This window comes from Penicillium digitatum, chromosome 2 (genome assembly GCF_016767815.1).
Source record: "Penicillium digitatum chromosome 2, complete sequence".
NCBI classification, from domain to species: domain Eukaryota; kingdom Fungi; phylum Ascomycota; class Eurotiomycetes; order Eurotiales; family Aspergillaceae; genus Penicillium; species Penicillium digitatum.
The window spans coordinates 297,476-310,248 of NC_089385.1; the positions used below are offsets into that span (position 1 = coordinate 297,476).

Below are 12,773 nucleotides of genomic sequence, written 5' to 3' on the forward strand. Positions count from 1 at the left end.
CCCCAGAGCTCGGAGCAGACCCCATGGGTACAAGGTCTTCTGGCTTTTCCCGCAACTCCAGATGAGATAGGCAGACACCTCGAGAACCCTAATTCAAGGAGATCTCACGGATTGTTCAGCCAACATTCCTCCTTTCGCTTGCTTGGAATCTCGCAGCATATCCCGTTTGTTTCGCAGGAACACGGACGGTGTAGGCCAGTGGTCGTTTGTAAACTAGGCGCTGGGAATCTCGTTCGTCAGTGCTGTTGTAGCAGTTGAATGATTCGGTTACCGGGGTACTACTCGGCCTGACAAGGGCCAGGAGAATGAGGGAGAGGAAGAAGATATCTCTAGGCATCGGAGCGGATCCCTTGGGCACAAGGTCCCCTGGCTGTTCCTGGAATTTTACAAGAGAAGCCAGAGGAGACCAGGCAGATATGTATGCCTGGCCAGGACGAGAACACAGAGCTATTCCTCGCCCTCGGGAGATAATGACTCGAGGTAAGAACTGGCAGCATGTGCATGCCACAAGATCAGGAAAACATCTTCTCTGAACCTTTGTACCAGAAGCGAGATACAACAGAGTAGGAAGCGCTCGAGCGACCATTCCTCACGTTTTGTTTCATCCCAAAGCATGTTTGGGCACGTATTTTGTCAGATGACGGTGAGTTTTTAGTGAAACCACGGGGATTTATCAAAGGCCCGGTCCTGGAGCAGTGCCCAAGAAGATCGTTTGTCACATGCTTGTAGGAAGTTGAAGAGAGCGAATCTGGTCATATGCTTTATCCACGAATGTAGAGTGACTGCTATGAGCATCTCTACCACACGAGATCTCAAAAGTTCAAGTAGGCCTGAGTCAGGCACTCTCTGTGGAGGTAGCCAAGAGTTTGACGGAAGCGCAGGCTCGTCTGGTCTGAGCCAGACAAGAACAGCATCTGCATCACAAATCTAATCTTAAAGTTTTGAGTGAATGCGATTTAGGACTCTGTGGGGCTTCTTTCTAGTTGAAGTAGGAAGAAATCCCGCACGAAGAACATATAGGCGACCATATTGCTGATATCTAGGCGTTTGATCTTCTGGCACCGCTGGTCGACACAGAAGAGCATATCTGTGCTCGCCATAGATTTTTCGTCCATCATTCCGAAGGCAGCAGATTCTGAGATAAATCTGCCTGGAGAGCCCTTGGCGCATAGTTCGGAAGCTTTGTACAGTCTCCCATCAGTTTTAACAACAACCGGAAGATGTAATGTATGATGCAGCCTACAATTTCCAATTCATTTCGAAATTTCTTGGATGGTAAGTATGATTGTACGTAGCCAATTAGATTTTAAGTTGATATGTATGTATATCGTTTGCAACTTTTTTGAGCGATCTGACCAACTGAAACCAACCAACCCTTGAAAATCACACATGAACTATTTTCCGACAGATCACCGCTTGTGTAGGAGAACACAACTGTAAATGTCAACTCAGATAGGAGCAAGTCAGCGGCTGCGAAGTTGTCGAGGTGGCACATGACGATCCACACAAGGACCGGAACTGCCTAGGTAGGGATTAAATAGGCTCGTGCACGATTTCATCTGGTTACTACGGGAGTGGCAGTTGGCTGGGTAGAATGGGTAAGGGGGCACAATTTTTAGATATAGTATGAGGAAGATGAAATTTTCTTAACCCTCCAAGTAGTCCAAGGAGGGAGAATGTTGATCATCTCGTGTCATTGATTTGCTTCCAAATTGAGTCCCAAATACCTAAAGCGGAGTAACTCGGAAGGGTCATGTTTTACCTAAAAATCCCTGATTGATCGAAGATGTTCAATTATAAGTTCTATACTAGTTGTCTTGAGTAAGGATACGATGAGATAAAGGACGTCCGGCTAAGAATTTGTCCAGGATCTAGAGTCAAATCGCTACACAACCCTGCCACTCAGATGATTTATTGGAAATTGGGAGGTTTGAATGACCAAGATACGGTCAAGGAAAAGCCACATTTAGGTATTGTGGATTCTACAACATAGGAAGCGCATAGCGTGAACCAAGTCTAAACTTCAAATCAACACACGAAATCATCAAGGAATTTAACAAATAACGCCACCAGAAATAGACATTCACCAGCTCATCGCTTGACAGGTCATAAAAAGAAAATTAAAGAACAATACAGAGTGCCCAAAAGCCGGGCTGAAGGTAACGTAACTGGCAAAGCCCAATGATTGAATGTGGTGAGCAAAGCTCACTCGACGCATTCAGTGTTGTGTTTGGGTTACAAAATCTGCAATATCCACTGGATGTTACGAAAAGAAAAAAACAACAGCAAAAGCCAAGAGAAATGAACAGCAGAAAAACGAAGTTTACTGGCGAGCAGTGATGGCGCCCCAGCGGCAAATAGTACCAGCAGCGACAGAGCCCATGAAGACAGGTTTGTTGTTAGAGCACAAGGCAAAGGAAAATCCATCTGGAGAGCAGATGATGTCACCAGAGTGGCAAGACCATTGAACGACATTGTTTGAGAACTGATTGCCGGATGAGGCTTCGGTGGAGAGATTACGAGAGTTAGCGGTAGCGGAGGGAGTGCCGAAGGACTGGGCGATCTTGGACACAGCGTTGGTGGTGGTGGTGGTGGTGGTGCTGGTAGTAGCGGGCTTTTTCTCAAACTTGGAGATGCTTGTGGTAGAAGAGGTGCTGGTAGGAGCGGGCTTTTTCTCCAACTTGGAGACGCTTGTGGTGGAGGGCTGTGATTCGGAGTTGGAGCTGCTATCGAGGAAAGGAGCGTGATCGGAGCACTTGTAGCCAGGGCCATCAGCCTCGCCGACGAGCTTGGGACCGGGATTAGGGAAATGAACGGCCTGCCCCTCAATGGTCACACAATTTCCAGCTTGGTTGACGTTGGCAACGAAGATATCTGGGAGACTATCGAAGCTGCTTTTGGCGTTTGGACTGTGGGTATTGGCTTTGCTGTTAGACGTCTGGTCGTTTGCCTTGTTGTTGGGTCCCTTGACTGTGTGTTTGTGGTCAAGCTTCTGGATTGGAGCCTTTTTAGACTCGTGGTACTCGGAGTCTACAGTAGCGTTGCGGTTTTCAGAGCCCCCAATCGTGATCATAGCACAGTTCATGTACATTTCGCGGTTGCCAATCTTGTTAAACCACGTCCAGGCAAAAAGAGCATCACCACTTGGTGCGTCCGATGGGACGTCAAATTGGTATTTCTTAGCAATAGGGCAGTCGCCCTCGATTGACTCAATGACTTTGAAAGTTTTCCCTTTGTCATAAGTGAGCGAGAGTTGACATGAGCCGCCGTCATGGACGGCACTCCCTTCCAACGTCATCTCTTGGGAAGAGCCGGGCTGCCACGTATCTACGGCCTCAAAGTCATCATTGGCGTAGCCTTTGCATGGGTAGTCGCTACCAGAGGTGGAGAGAGGGTTGGTGTAAGAATAGTCTTTCTCTCCCTTGGCGTCCTTGTTGAGGGGACTGCGGATAGGGTAAGGCTTGCTCAATTGCATGTGAGCCGAGACAGTAGTCGCCAGAAGGCCAGAGAGGATAAATGTGCTCTTCATTGTGTATTAGGTATTTCTCTGACACGGGTTAGTCTGCTGTTGATAACGGCAGCATCCAATGAATGCCAAAGGAAAGGGCGGAGCAGTCACTAGCCCTATACTTACAATGACTTTTGAGAATATTTGTGAATCGATGTTCCTCGTGATATGATGTCAGGGACGTAGAGAACAAAGCTCAATCGTAAGAGAACAGAGGCTTAGGAATAGAGAATAATCTACGGATTGTCGACAGCAATTAGTATAAATACATGGTCGGTGTTTAAAAACATTCCACATAAATCCACAGAGGAATGGCAGATATCATCAATTTGCGGCCTTTTCCCACGCGACAATGGTTTAGCGATGGGCCCTCGCAACGTAAAGAATGTTTAAAACCATTGCCCTACGCCATCGTTTGTGCTCGTCTTCGTACAAGACGTTGAGGTTAAAAAAAAGTATGTGACTTCCATATCTAGCATGGGCTCTATCTGCAATCTCGATGAATGAATGCATCATAAAAGTCTCACCAATCTAATCCCGACCTTGGTTTATTTCGACACTCAGATCACTAGCAAGGAAACCCCCGCTAATTAGTGGCAAAGTCTCGAGGGGCAACTGGAATGGAGTTAGAGGGCCCCAAGGCCGGGCAAGCCCTAAGGGGTGATCGAAACCCCTGTCCCCCCCTACATGCCAACCCAGGACATCCATCAAGATTTCCGAAGCAAAGGGGTTTGTTTACATCCACTTTTTATCTATCAAGTTTCTTTTGGTTACGTCCATGACATAGGCAAAAGCTTATTGCTGCAAGATCTGAACAGTGCTAGGTACACTCTACGCATTGCTCTGATAGTCAAACATGTTCCGAATGCATGGAGTGTTCCAAGTAACCGGGCTAAATCCATAAACAAAAATTCGGTCAAGTCCTGCCAATTGATTGTAATTATACTTCAAAATTAGAAAGAAATATATATATGTATAGATACATGTACACTCACAATCAGAACATCCGCCAAGTACAACACTATGCAGCCTCGACTACTTCCTTCATCACGACGACCTTCAAATCCGCCACAACGAATGCCACACGCTCCATAGAACGACTTCCATTGCGGGTTTTGATCATTTGCCGCAGTATAGATTTATGGAGGAAAATGATGGACTCTAATCAGAATCAATATTGAATTCCCCAATTTCCCCTGAAGCCGTTCCTGTGAGGACACCAGTTCCAATGATCCCACCATCATTGGCCTCCCGCAGGAAGACATTTTTTCCTCCTACTTGAGGACCAGCTCAAAATGGCAGTCGATCATTAAATCTCTGTTAAGTTTCTTTACAATGAGGATCATGCTGGATCACCTTATCCGAGAAAGCCACAGCGAACTCCTCGAGCCCGCTATTCCAACCTGGAGTTGACAATGAGGCCGACTTGGAGTCCATTGGTTCAGTAACTCCAGTTTCCGTGTATGCATTTCCTCCATTGGTGCTCTTGGGCGCTTTGTTGCACAACTGGACTTCAGCGGTACAGGCTAGAAGACTAATTACTGCAAATGCCACCAAAGAAGCCGCTCGGTCCTGTACAGCCGAGGCAATGGCTCGAATGTCACGGGTGTATTTAGGCAACCAGGTCTAATCACTCCCAGTAGATGGTTGGAGTGTCTTGGATAACTCACTTGCCAGGAGCTCATCGGACAGAGAAGATGCAACCAGAAGGGCGAGAGAATCCGTTGACAGACAGTATTCCTTAACCAACTTCAGCGGTAATTTAAGAGCGCTGTATTCCCCAAACTCCATGCAACCAATCATAACAAACGATGCGGACGAGCTCGCCAGTGTATCTACCGCCGATCCCATATTCCATTGGTTGGAAACCAGGCTTTTCAGAATTTCTATCCAACTGAAAGTCTCAGTTCAGATGCCAAGCTCATCGAAAGAAGCTGCCGCAGTGGTGAGGGTCCAAATCGGCGAGAGGAGTGTTTCCTGTGCACCGGAATATTTTTCAACTTGAAATTTTGGATTTAATTCGGAAATCTATTGAGGAACGATCGTGTTGTGTCCCACGCCCACGATCAGGCCCATAATAGCACGGGTGTTGCGAAAGGAAGGGATGGAATACGCTATATTTGGCCTTGATACGGCCCGGTTTCTGCGTCTCGGAGTAGCATGCGGAGGCATTTTGTCTCGAATTTGGCACTTAGCCACGGGCAGCTGCTTTAGTGACCAAGACATCCCACAGTTTTGGAGATCTGTGTAAGCCCCAGAAAGATGTACAGACATTTCACCAATCGATGGGCTCTGCGGGGACCAGCTTCTGTTCAATTGCCTCGGGAGTCATTGTGGCAATCAGAAATATGGATCATCATCAAGCTTGCACACGGAAGTTAGCTGATGACCTCGTGACTTGACAGAACTTGGATTCATTCTCATCTTTGGGTCTTGATAGTGAAATGATCACACCCGTTTTGCCTTGAAGACTGTTTCACCCTTGGTCTCTCTAGTCTCCGGTCTCCTACTTTTAGCCATTTCCCCCTTTTAATGTAGAAAATGTGTCATTTGTGCAGGCACCCGGCCACATCTCCGTTCGATCACCAGGGAAACGTTCTGTGTTATTGAGGCTAAATGGTATTGAAGGGCCGCTTTCTTCGGGTGATGACTTTGGCACATAATAGGCTTGCATATGGGCCCATGAGGTATCAATGTGTTATCTGGTATATTGTAGATCAAGAATCAATAACCAGCAAGCCCTGAACAGATTGCAAATATGGATATATCAAAATTTGAGTAAAGAGGTTAATCGGTCGACTGTCGCGGTGAACGTGCGGTGAGTCGCGTTGATTAGCGCGTTATGGAACATCCCGCCCTCACAAACTCTCAAAAACCCCCCCAACACTCATTAGCCTACCTCCCAAAGTTCGCTGAATGTGTCGGTCTTTTCCTCGGCTGCTGCAGGGTCTGTCTATTCGTGTCCATCCCTTGGAAGCTAGTCAACAGGGTCGACATACGTCATTGATAATCCCTGAGTCCATTCCCGTGGCGAGAACCAGATCGCTCGCCCCAATCCACAATACTCGCCATGCGGCTCACTGCGCTCTGCCCTTCTCATATCTCTCGTCTGAAAGTGTCGCGCAATCTTCGAGCACATTGTGGTCTACATCATCACGTGCATATTCTCAGAATCTTGGTCGAAAACCAAAATATCTAGATCCACAAGATATGGTCAGGGCAACTGAGGCACCTGGGCCTGAGGTGAAGCCGGCGGATATTCTTAATGGAGTTCTACCCTTGCCTGCTGGTCAGGCAGAGTTTGCATTGGACCCGGAATCAGATGAAGAGATTCCCATTGATGCGGAAGAGCTAAAAGAGGCGCTCAGCCGGCCCCCACCGGTGAATAGTAGCTACCTTCCTCTTCCTTGGAAAGGCCGATTGGGATATGTGAGCTACACCGTGCTAGGCACGATATCGCCCCTGTCGATGACATTGGACTCTGACTGGAACAGGCTTGTCTAAATACGTACCTTCGCTATTCAACACCCTCTGTATTTTGTTCTCGAACATGTCGAATCGCCTCTATACTCGAAAATCGACACCCTCTCCAAGATCCCGACCAGCCCACACACCCGATCAAGAATCGTCCAGATCGCGACCAACCGGCTGATGTTGCACGCGGACAAGCCTTCGTCGAGGGGCTGGCCTTGGCGAATGTACGCGATTTGGTCAAAATCATTCGTTGGAACGACAAATATGGCATCAAGTTCATGCGACTTAGCAGTGAGATGTTCCCCTTTGCAAGTCACAAGGAATATGGCTATAAGCTGGCCCCGTTCGCCTCCGAGGTGCTGGCAGATGTCGGGCGTGTGGTTGCAGAACTTGGACACCGGGTGACAGTTCACCCTGGCCAATTTACTCAATTTGGATCGCCGAGGAAGGAAGTTATCGAGAATTCTGTTCGCGATCTCGAGTATCATTCGGAGATGCTCCAGCTACTCAAACTCCCCCCACAGCAAGATCGTGATGCGGTCATGATCCTTCATATGGGTGGAGTGTTTGGTGATAAGGCTGCCACGCTGGATCGATTCCGAGAGAACTACGCTATTTTGTCGCAAGACATCAAAAGCCGACTGGTTCTGGAGAATGATGACGTTAGCTGGTCCGTTCACGATCTACTGCCGATCTGCGAGGAGCTCAATATACCCCTTGTTCTCGATTATCACCATCATAATATCATTTTTGACGCCAACGAGGTCCGAGAAGGCACCGAGGATATTATACCTCTGTACGGGCGTATTTCAGCAACATGGTCTCGGAAGAATATCACCCAGAAGATGCATTATTCCGAACAAACCTCACCCGCCATCACCCGACGCCAACGGCGCAAACACAGTGCTCGCGTAACTACATTGCCCCCTTGTCCGCCGACCATGGATTTGATGATTGAGGCCAAGGACAAAGAACAAGCCGTATTCGAGTTGATGAGAAACTTCAAACTCCCCGGCTACAATCTTGTGAACGAAATGATACCCTTTATGCGCCCTGACGAAAACCAGCCATTTAAACCACCCAAAAGGTCCAAGAAAAACGGGGGCTTCGTGGACCTAGAAGGCTCAATACCGCCGCCTCGCACCATTCCAGACGAAGAAGTCGGAATGGGTGGAGCGGACGGCAGAGTCTACTGGCCCGAGTGCATGGAAGAATGGCTCCGGCCGGCAAAGAAAATCATGAAGCCTAAAGCTGCGCTAAGTCCCAAGAAAGGTATCTTCAAAAAGGGTAAGATTGAGTCTGTCGCAGACGCTGCTCCCCTAGATAAGCCCATCAAGATAGAAACGCCAGTAAAAAAACCCCCCAGAGCCACGAAACGCACGCCTCCATCGTCTAGATCTCGCAAGCGCAAGGCTTCATCACCCGAGTCCACCACAGAGTCTGAAGAGACTGAAAACACTGAAGAGATTCCAGTGGAACTAGACAGTGCTTCGGCTTCGATGTCACTTTCTCAACGAAGTTCACGTGCGAAGAAAGTGAACTACACCGAAGACAGTGTATAATTTGTACTTGTTGTTCTTGTATATTATGTTTAGTTAGCTTTATACGCATGGGTCGGAAAAGAAGTGGCTTTTTTATCATTTTAGTTAAAGAATTGTTGTACATAAAGATTTCTGTTGGAAATTTCTCTTCGGATCATTTAAGTTCGAGTTAGGCACATCAATTGACCATACCATACCTTGCTGTACACCTATATTTGTTCTAGTAACTATGAAGCCAGGCCTTTTCAACCATTCGACAGTTCTCCGTTGACGCCCACGCAGTAGGAAACATTGGCCTGGAGTTCAGTACCGCAGTCCGCAGCAGTCGTCCCCAGCACCGTGTTCCACTCGTACAGCTCCGCAGTCGTGATATTGTTCGCCGTGGCAAACTTGCTGCAGCAGTCCCCGCTAAGTGCCTCGGCATATTTGATGCAATTGCGGGAAATGCTGTTCGCTTGGGTAGGAGACGGAATGACAACGGTGCTTGTGCTTATGCCTGTTTTTGACGAACGCATTGTCTTGCTGGCTGTCGATATGCTCGCTGATATGGTGGAGATGACGCTGCCGGTGCCTGTCGCTGTGGCTGTCGTAGCTTCTGACGTCCAAGAGATAGTGATGGTGACTATCGTGTCTGGACCAAGATGATCGGAATCTCGATGCCCTACGAGGCGTCTTATACCCAGAGTATGTGAAGATTGAGAACGACCTGGGCGATGATGTGAGCTACTGGGAGAATCAAAACCCAGGTGCCTGTGAAACCACAGAATGTGGTGGCAGCTGTTCCGCAGGCACCACCGAGATTACCACTCTCAAATGCCCATCAGGAGGAAAAAAGAAACAGAAGCTATGCTGTCCAGTATCATCCGCTCCAGATTCAAGTAAATGAACTTAGCGAGGTGGGCCCGGTCTCTGCAATGGGCAGTGTCATGGCGGCGAGGTTGCCCTGGCTTCTAGTAGAAACGGTGGAAATGGTCACTGCACTGATGGTGAGAGGCCAAAGTCCAAGACTTATGCAATTACCCTGCAACCTAAAGGAGCATATAGGTTCGTCAATTCTACTGCTGTCCGATTCCTGAAGTGGTGGATAAAGTTGGGATAAACTGTGGCTGGCAAAAGGAATACCGCTCTGACCAGACTCTGATGACCTTTGCGGGCACCTTTTTAGAAGACCTTACCCCTTTGACAGAGATTGCCGGTCTGTTTGGCCAGCCTCTTGAGGATGCACTCGATCAATTGGACGTTGACAATGATAAGAAATACTGCTGCGGTACGGAGGAGGCAACAAATTGGAAAGACTGCTACTGGGCTGTAAGTTTCCACGCTTGCCTCAGTCAACATTGACAAAAAGAATAATGAGCCAAATTAATAACTGAAGATCTCGCAGGGAAAAACTGGAAAGGGAGTTTATAGCTGTGATGACAATCACTGCAAGACCGGAATTGAGGTAGAGTTGACAACGAGTTACTTCGGTGGTGGAGAAAGCTGTAAGACTATGTAAGTCCGATTGATCGACCCCGAGGGATCTGTTCTCACTTGTCGCAGGACCGAGAGACAACGTGCTTTCTGCTGTACGCCTTCAAGCGGACGGAGCCCCTTCTTGCCTGTTCCTCTCGAGTACCTGTTTCCCAATCCTCCCCCTTCTAATGTGGCAGATCCGACTTTTAATTTGAAGGTCGACGACACTTGGGGAACGGGAAAAGCAGAGTCAGATGATGAGCCTAATGTTATTCTATACCCACAGCGCCTTAACTTCCCAAGAGCAACCTTCAGGGTTCCAATTACGTTGATCAAATCCCAGTTTGTCCCAGTCATCCTTTAAATTGATGGAGCTGACCATTGAACGCAAATAGGTGTGGTCACGATCGGACCGAACATGGCAGTTTACGCGTCGGCCAATGCAGCCATTACGCTGTCTGCACATCTCAAAGCAGAGATCAACATTGGCTCCTGGGACATTCAGCAAACCTACCCCCAAACGAACCAATATCCAATGGCCGCGCTAGAGTCTCCGAACTATGATGGAACCCAAACACTTGGAACCCCTTCAGTCTCGGCCTCTGTTAGTGCTGTGGGAGAGCTAGCACTTCATCTCAAGCCCAAAGTCACATTTGGCATCGTATTTGATGACCGATGGGATGTTCCTGATTGTAGCGTGGACCTTGTTCTGGACGGCTATGTCATTTTCCACGCAGAGGCATCTCTATCCACAGATTCAGACAGCTCATGCCCCTTCAGCTATGGTATCGACGCGGGAGCGAACGTTTATGGGCTGCTCAATGCACCAAGCCTCTACAAATGGGGTGGAACAATGCAAGTCCCGATCGCCAGCGTACCACGAAAGCACGTATATGGACAGGAATGGACTGGCGAGCACTAGCCAAATGCACTTCCCTCAAGCAGCCAACTTTGGGTCTACTCCCGTTCCGGGCACTGTAGGTACGGTATGTGGGGAAATAATGACCTAGGAGCCTTGGGAGTATGATTGAAGTGAGTGGGGCTGGCATTACAAAACGCGGCGTATCTGTTGTATTAGCCAAGCGAGATTTCAAAAAAGTGATTTAATCATTTCTATGGTTGTTAACAACGTGAGATAGCTTTAAACCCCACTACGGTTTCTCAATAATTGCCAAGCTGTTACAACATATGTTCAACCCAGCTAGTTAGATTTGTAGGTATCATTGCCAGCCTTCCTGCTGCTTCAGGCATCCCTGCGCTTTGCCAAACCTGGTATACCACGTAGTCACCACGTTCGTCTTTAGGCTTAAAAACATTGCTCTGCATCGCCGCATCTGTGATTTCGTTTCCGTCAGTTAGGAAAAAAGCACACCAGGCCCAGTGAGGAAATCCGAACGGTCGAGAATGACAAAGAAAGTACGGTATGGTTCCCTGTCCGATGGAATTTCAACCTCAGGCTCACATCGCTCCTGCGGGAAACTCCGGCTGCCTTTATGAAGCGCTCCTATGGCTATCCTTGGGCGAGAGTTGATGAGATCCCGGTGAGACGCTAGGATGGCAGGTAGGGATTGATCTGCCGAAAAAAAACTCAAATTTGACAGTCTTTCCTCGCGGAAGGTTGTCGACAATCGCAGCAGTAAAGGCCCTCGCGATTATTACAAGCTCCAATCCGAATTGCTTGTAAGGGAAGGCGATGTGAATAATGTACTGAAGATCTGGTTCTAATGTCGCGGCTGTATGATTCGACTTAATGGTGACGGCACTATCTGGGAGTGATTGTATATCGAATTCGTCATGATCCAACGAATCAGCTTTGTTCTGGAGCAATTCAATCATCTCCGGTACGAGAGGTTGACTAGATAAGGACTGATCTCCCTCATCTTCATTCAGACCATAATCGAACTCATGCCCCGCCACATCGCTCTGACTTCGGATGATTAGAGAGAATAGTTTCCAGCAATTGGTATCCACGTGTCGGCATTTTCGCACGATAAGTTCTTCTCTCTCTGAGTATAATTGGCAATCAACACTGATGGTTGAAGGATCAAATCCACGTGGGGTAGAGAACTGAATTCGGGAGGAAAGATCGACTTTCGCCCTGATTGGGAAACTCCGATTAAATTTCACCCACAATGGACCAGATTCAGCCTCATAATGAGATCTAAATGTATCGCGGAAGCTATAGGAAGTGATCAAAAGTAGGAACCCCTGCAAAAGTTGATTGTCGCTGTCGGGTGCCACTTTTGCGATACCAGGGAGGAAATCTTCACCAGGAGTATTAGTCTTTCGGTAAAGAATTTCACGTTTTTGATGCTCCACGCTGCCAAATTCATCAGCCTAGGGGGCATAGATCTCGAATGACATGTCTGAGGGATAAGAAGAGACCTGCGAAGAGAGATATTGACAGAGAGAGGTGTAGTCATTTTGGGGGTCTTCCTCAGAGCCCAATTCTATGGGGACGGTAAACCTGAATGGCGATTTGTGGAAGATGAGCTGGCAAGGCTTCCGAGTTGGTCTCTTTGAGTGTCATGAGAATCGCAGGTTGGTGTGCGTGATCTTGATAAGCTTGAGAAACCCATTGGAGACGTGGAGTCTCCCGCCAGGCTTTTGTCCTGGCCATTACGCTGTGTCTTTGGTGGGAGGGGGGCAAAGGGGAACATGGGCGCAGTTTGCCGAAAGGAGGAGGAAGATGATGGCGTGTAAGTTACCGCTTTAAATGACTAAACCAACTCGGATTAATGTAGATCCCGCCCGAGCTGCGCACCCATCAGCAGTCTAGTTGTACAGTTGACCCT

General features: G+C 48.0%; 2 protein-coding genes across 2 annotated transcripts; one reads left to right on the forward strand and one right to left on the reverse strand.

Annotated features, from left to right (window-relative positions):
- Nucleotides 1-2,323: 2,323 nt before the first annotated feature.
- Nucleotides 2,324-3,529, reverse strand: Pdw03_6190 (Extracellular protein, putative; the record flags this gene model as incomplete). The annotated part of the gene is made up of 1 exon (XM_014680268.1): nucleotides 2,324-3,529. One exon carries the CDS (start codon nucleotides 3,527-3,529, stop codon nucleotides 2,324-2,326), a length of 1,206 nt encoding a protein of 401 aa, XP_014535754.1.
- Nucleotides 3,530-6,718: 3,189 nt separating this feature from the next.
- On the forward strand, nucleotides 6,719-10,900 carry Pdw03_6191 (UV-endonuclease UVE-1; the record flags this gene model as incomplete). The annotated part of the gene is made up of 8 exons (XM_014680267.2): nucleotides 6,719-6,937; nucleotides 7,003-8,538; nucleotides 8,784-8,982; nucleotides 9,165-9,241; nucleotides 9,396-9,509; nucleotides 9,568-9,831; nucleotides 9,908-10,007; nucleotides 10,374-10,900. 8 exons carry the CDS (start codon nucleotides 6,719-6,721, stop codon nucleotides 10,898-10,900), a joined length of 3,036 nt encoding a protein of 1,011 aa, XP_014535753.2.
- Between the last annotated feature and the right edge of the window lie 1,873 nt (nucleotides 10,901-12,773).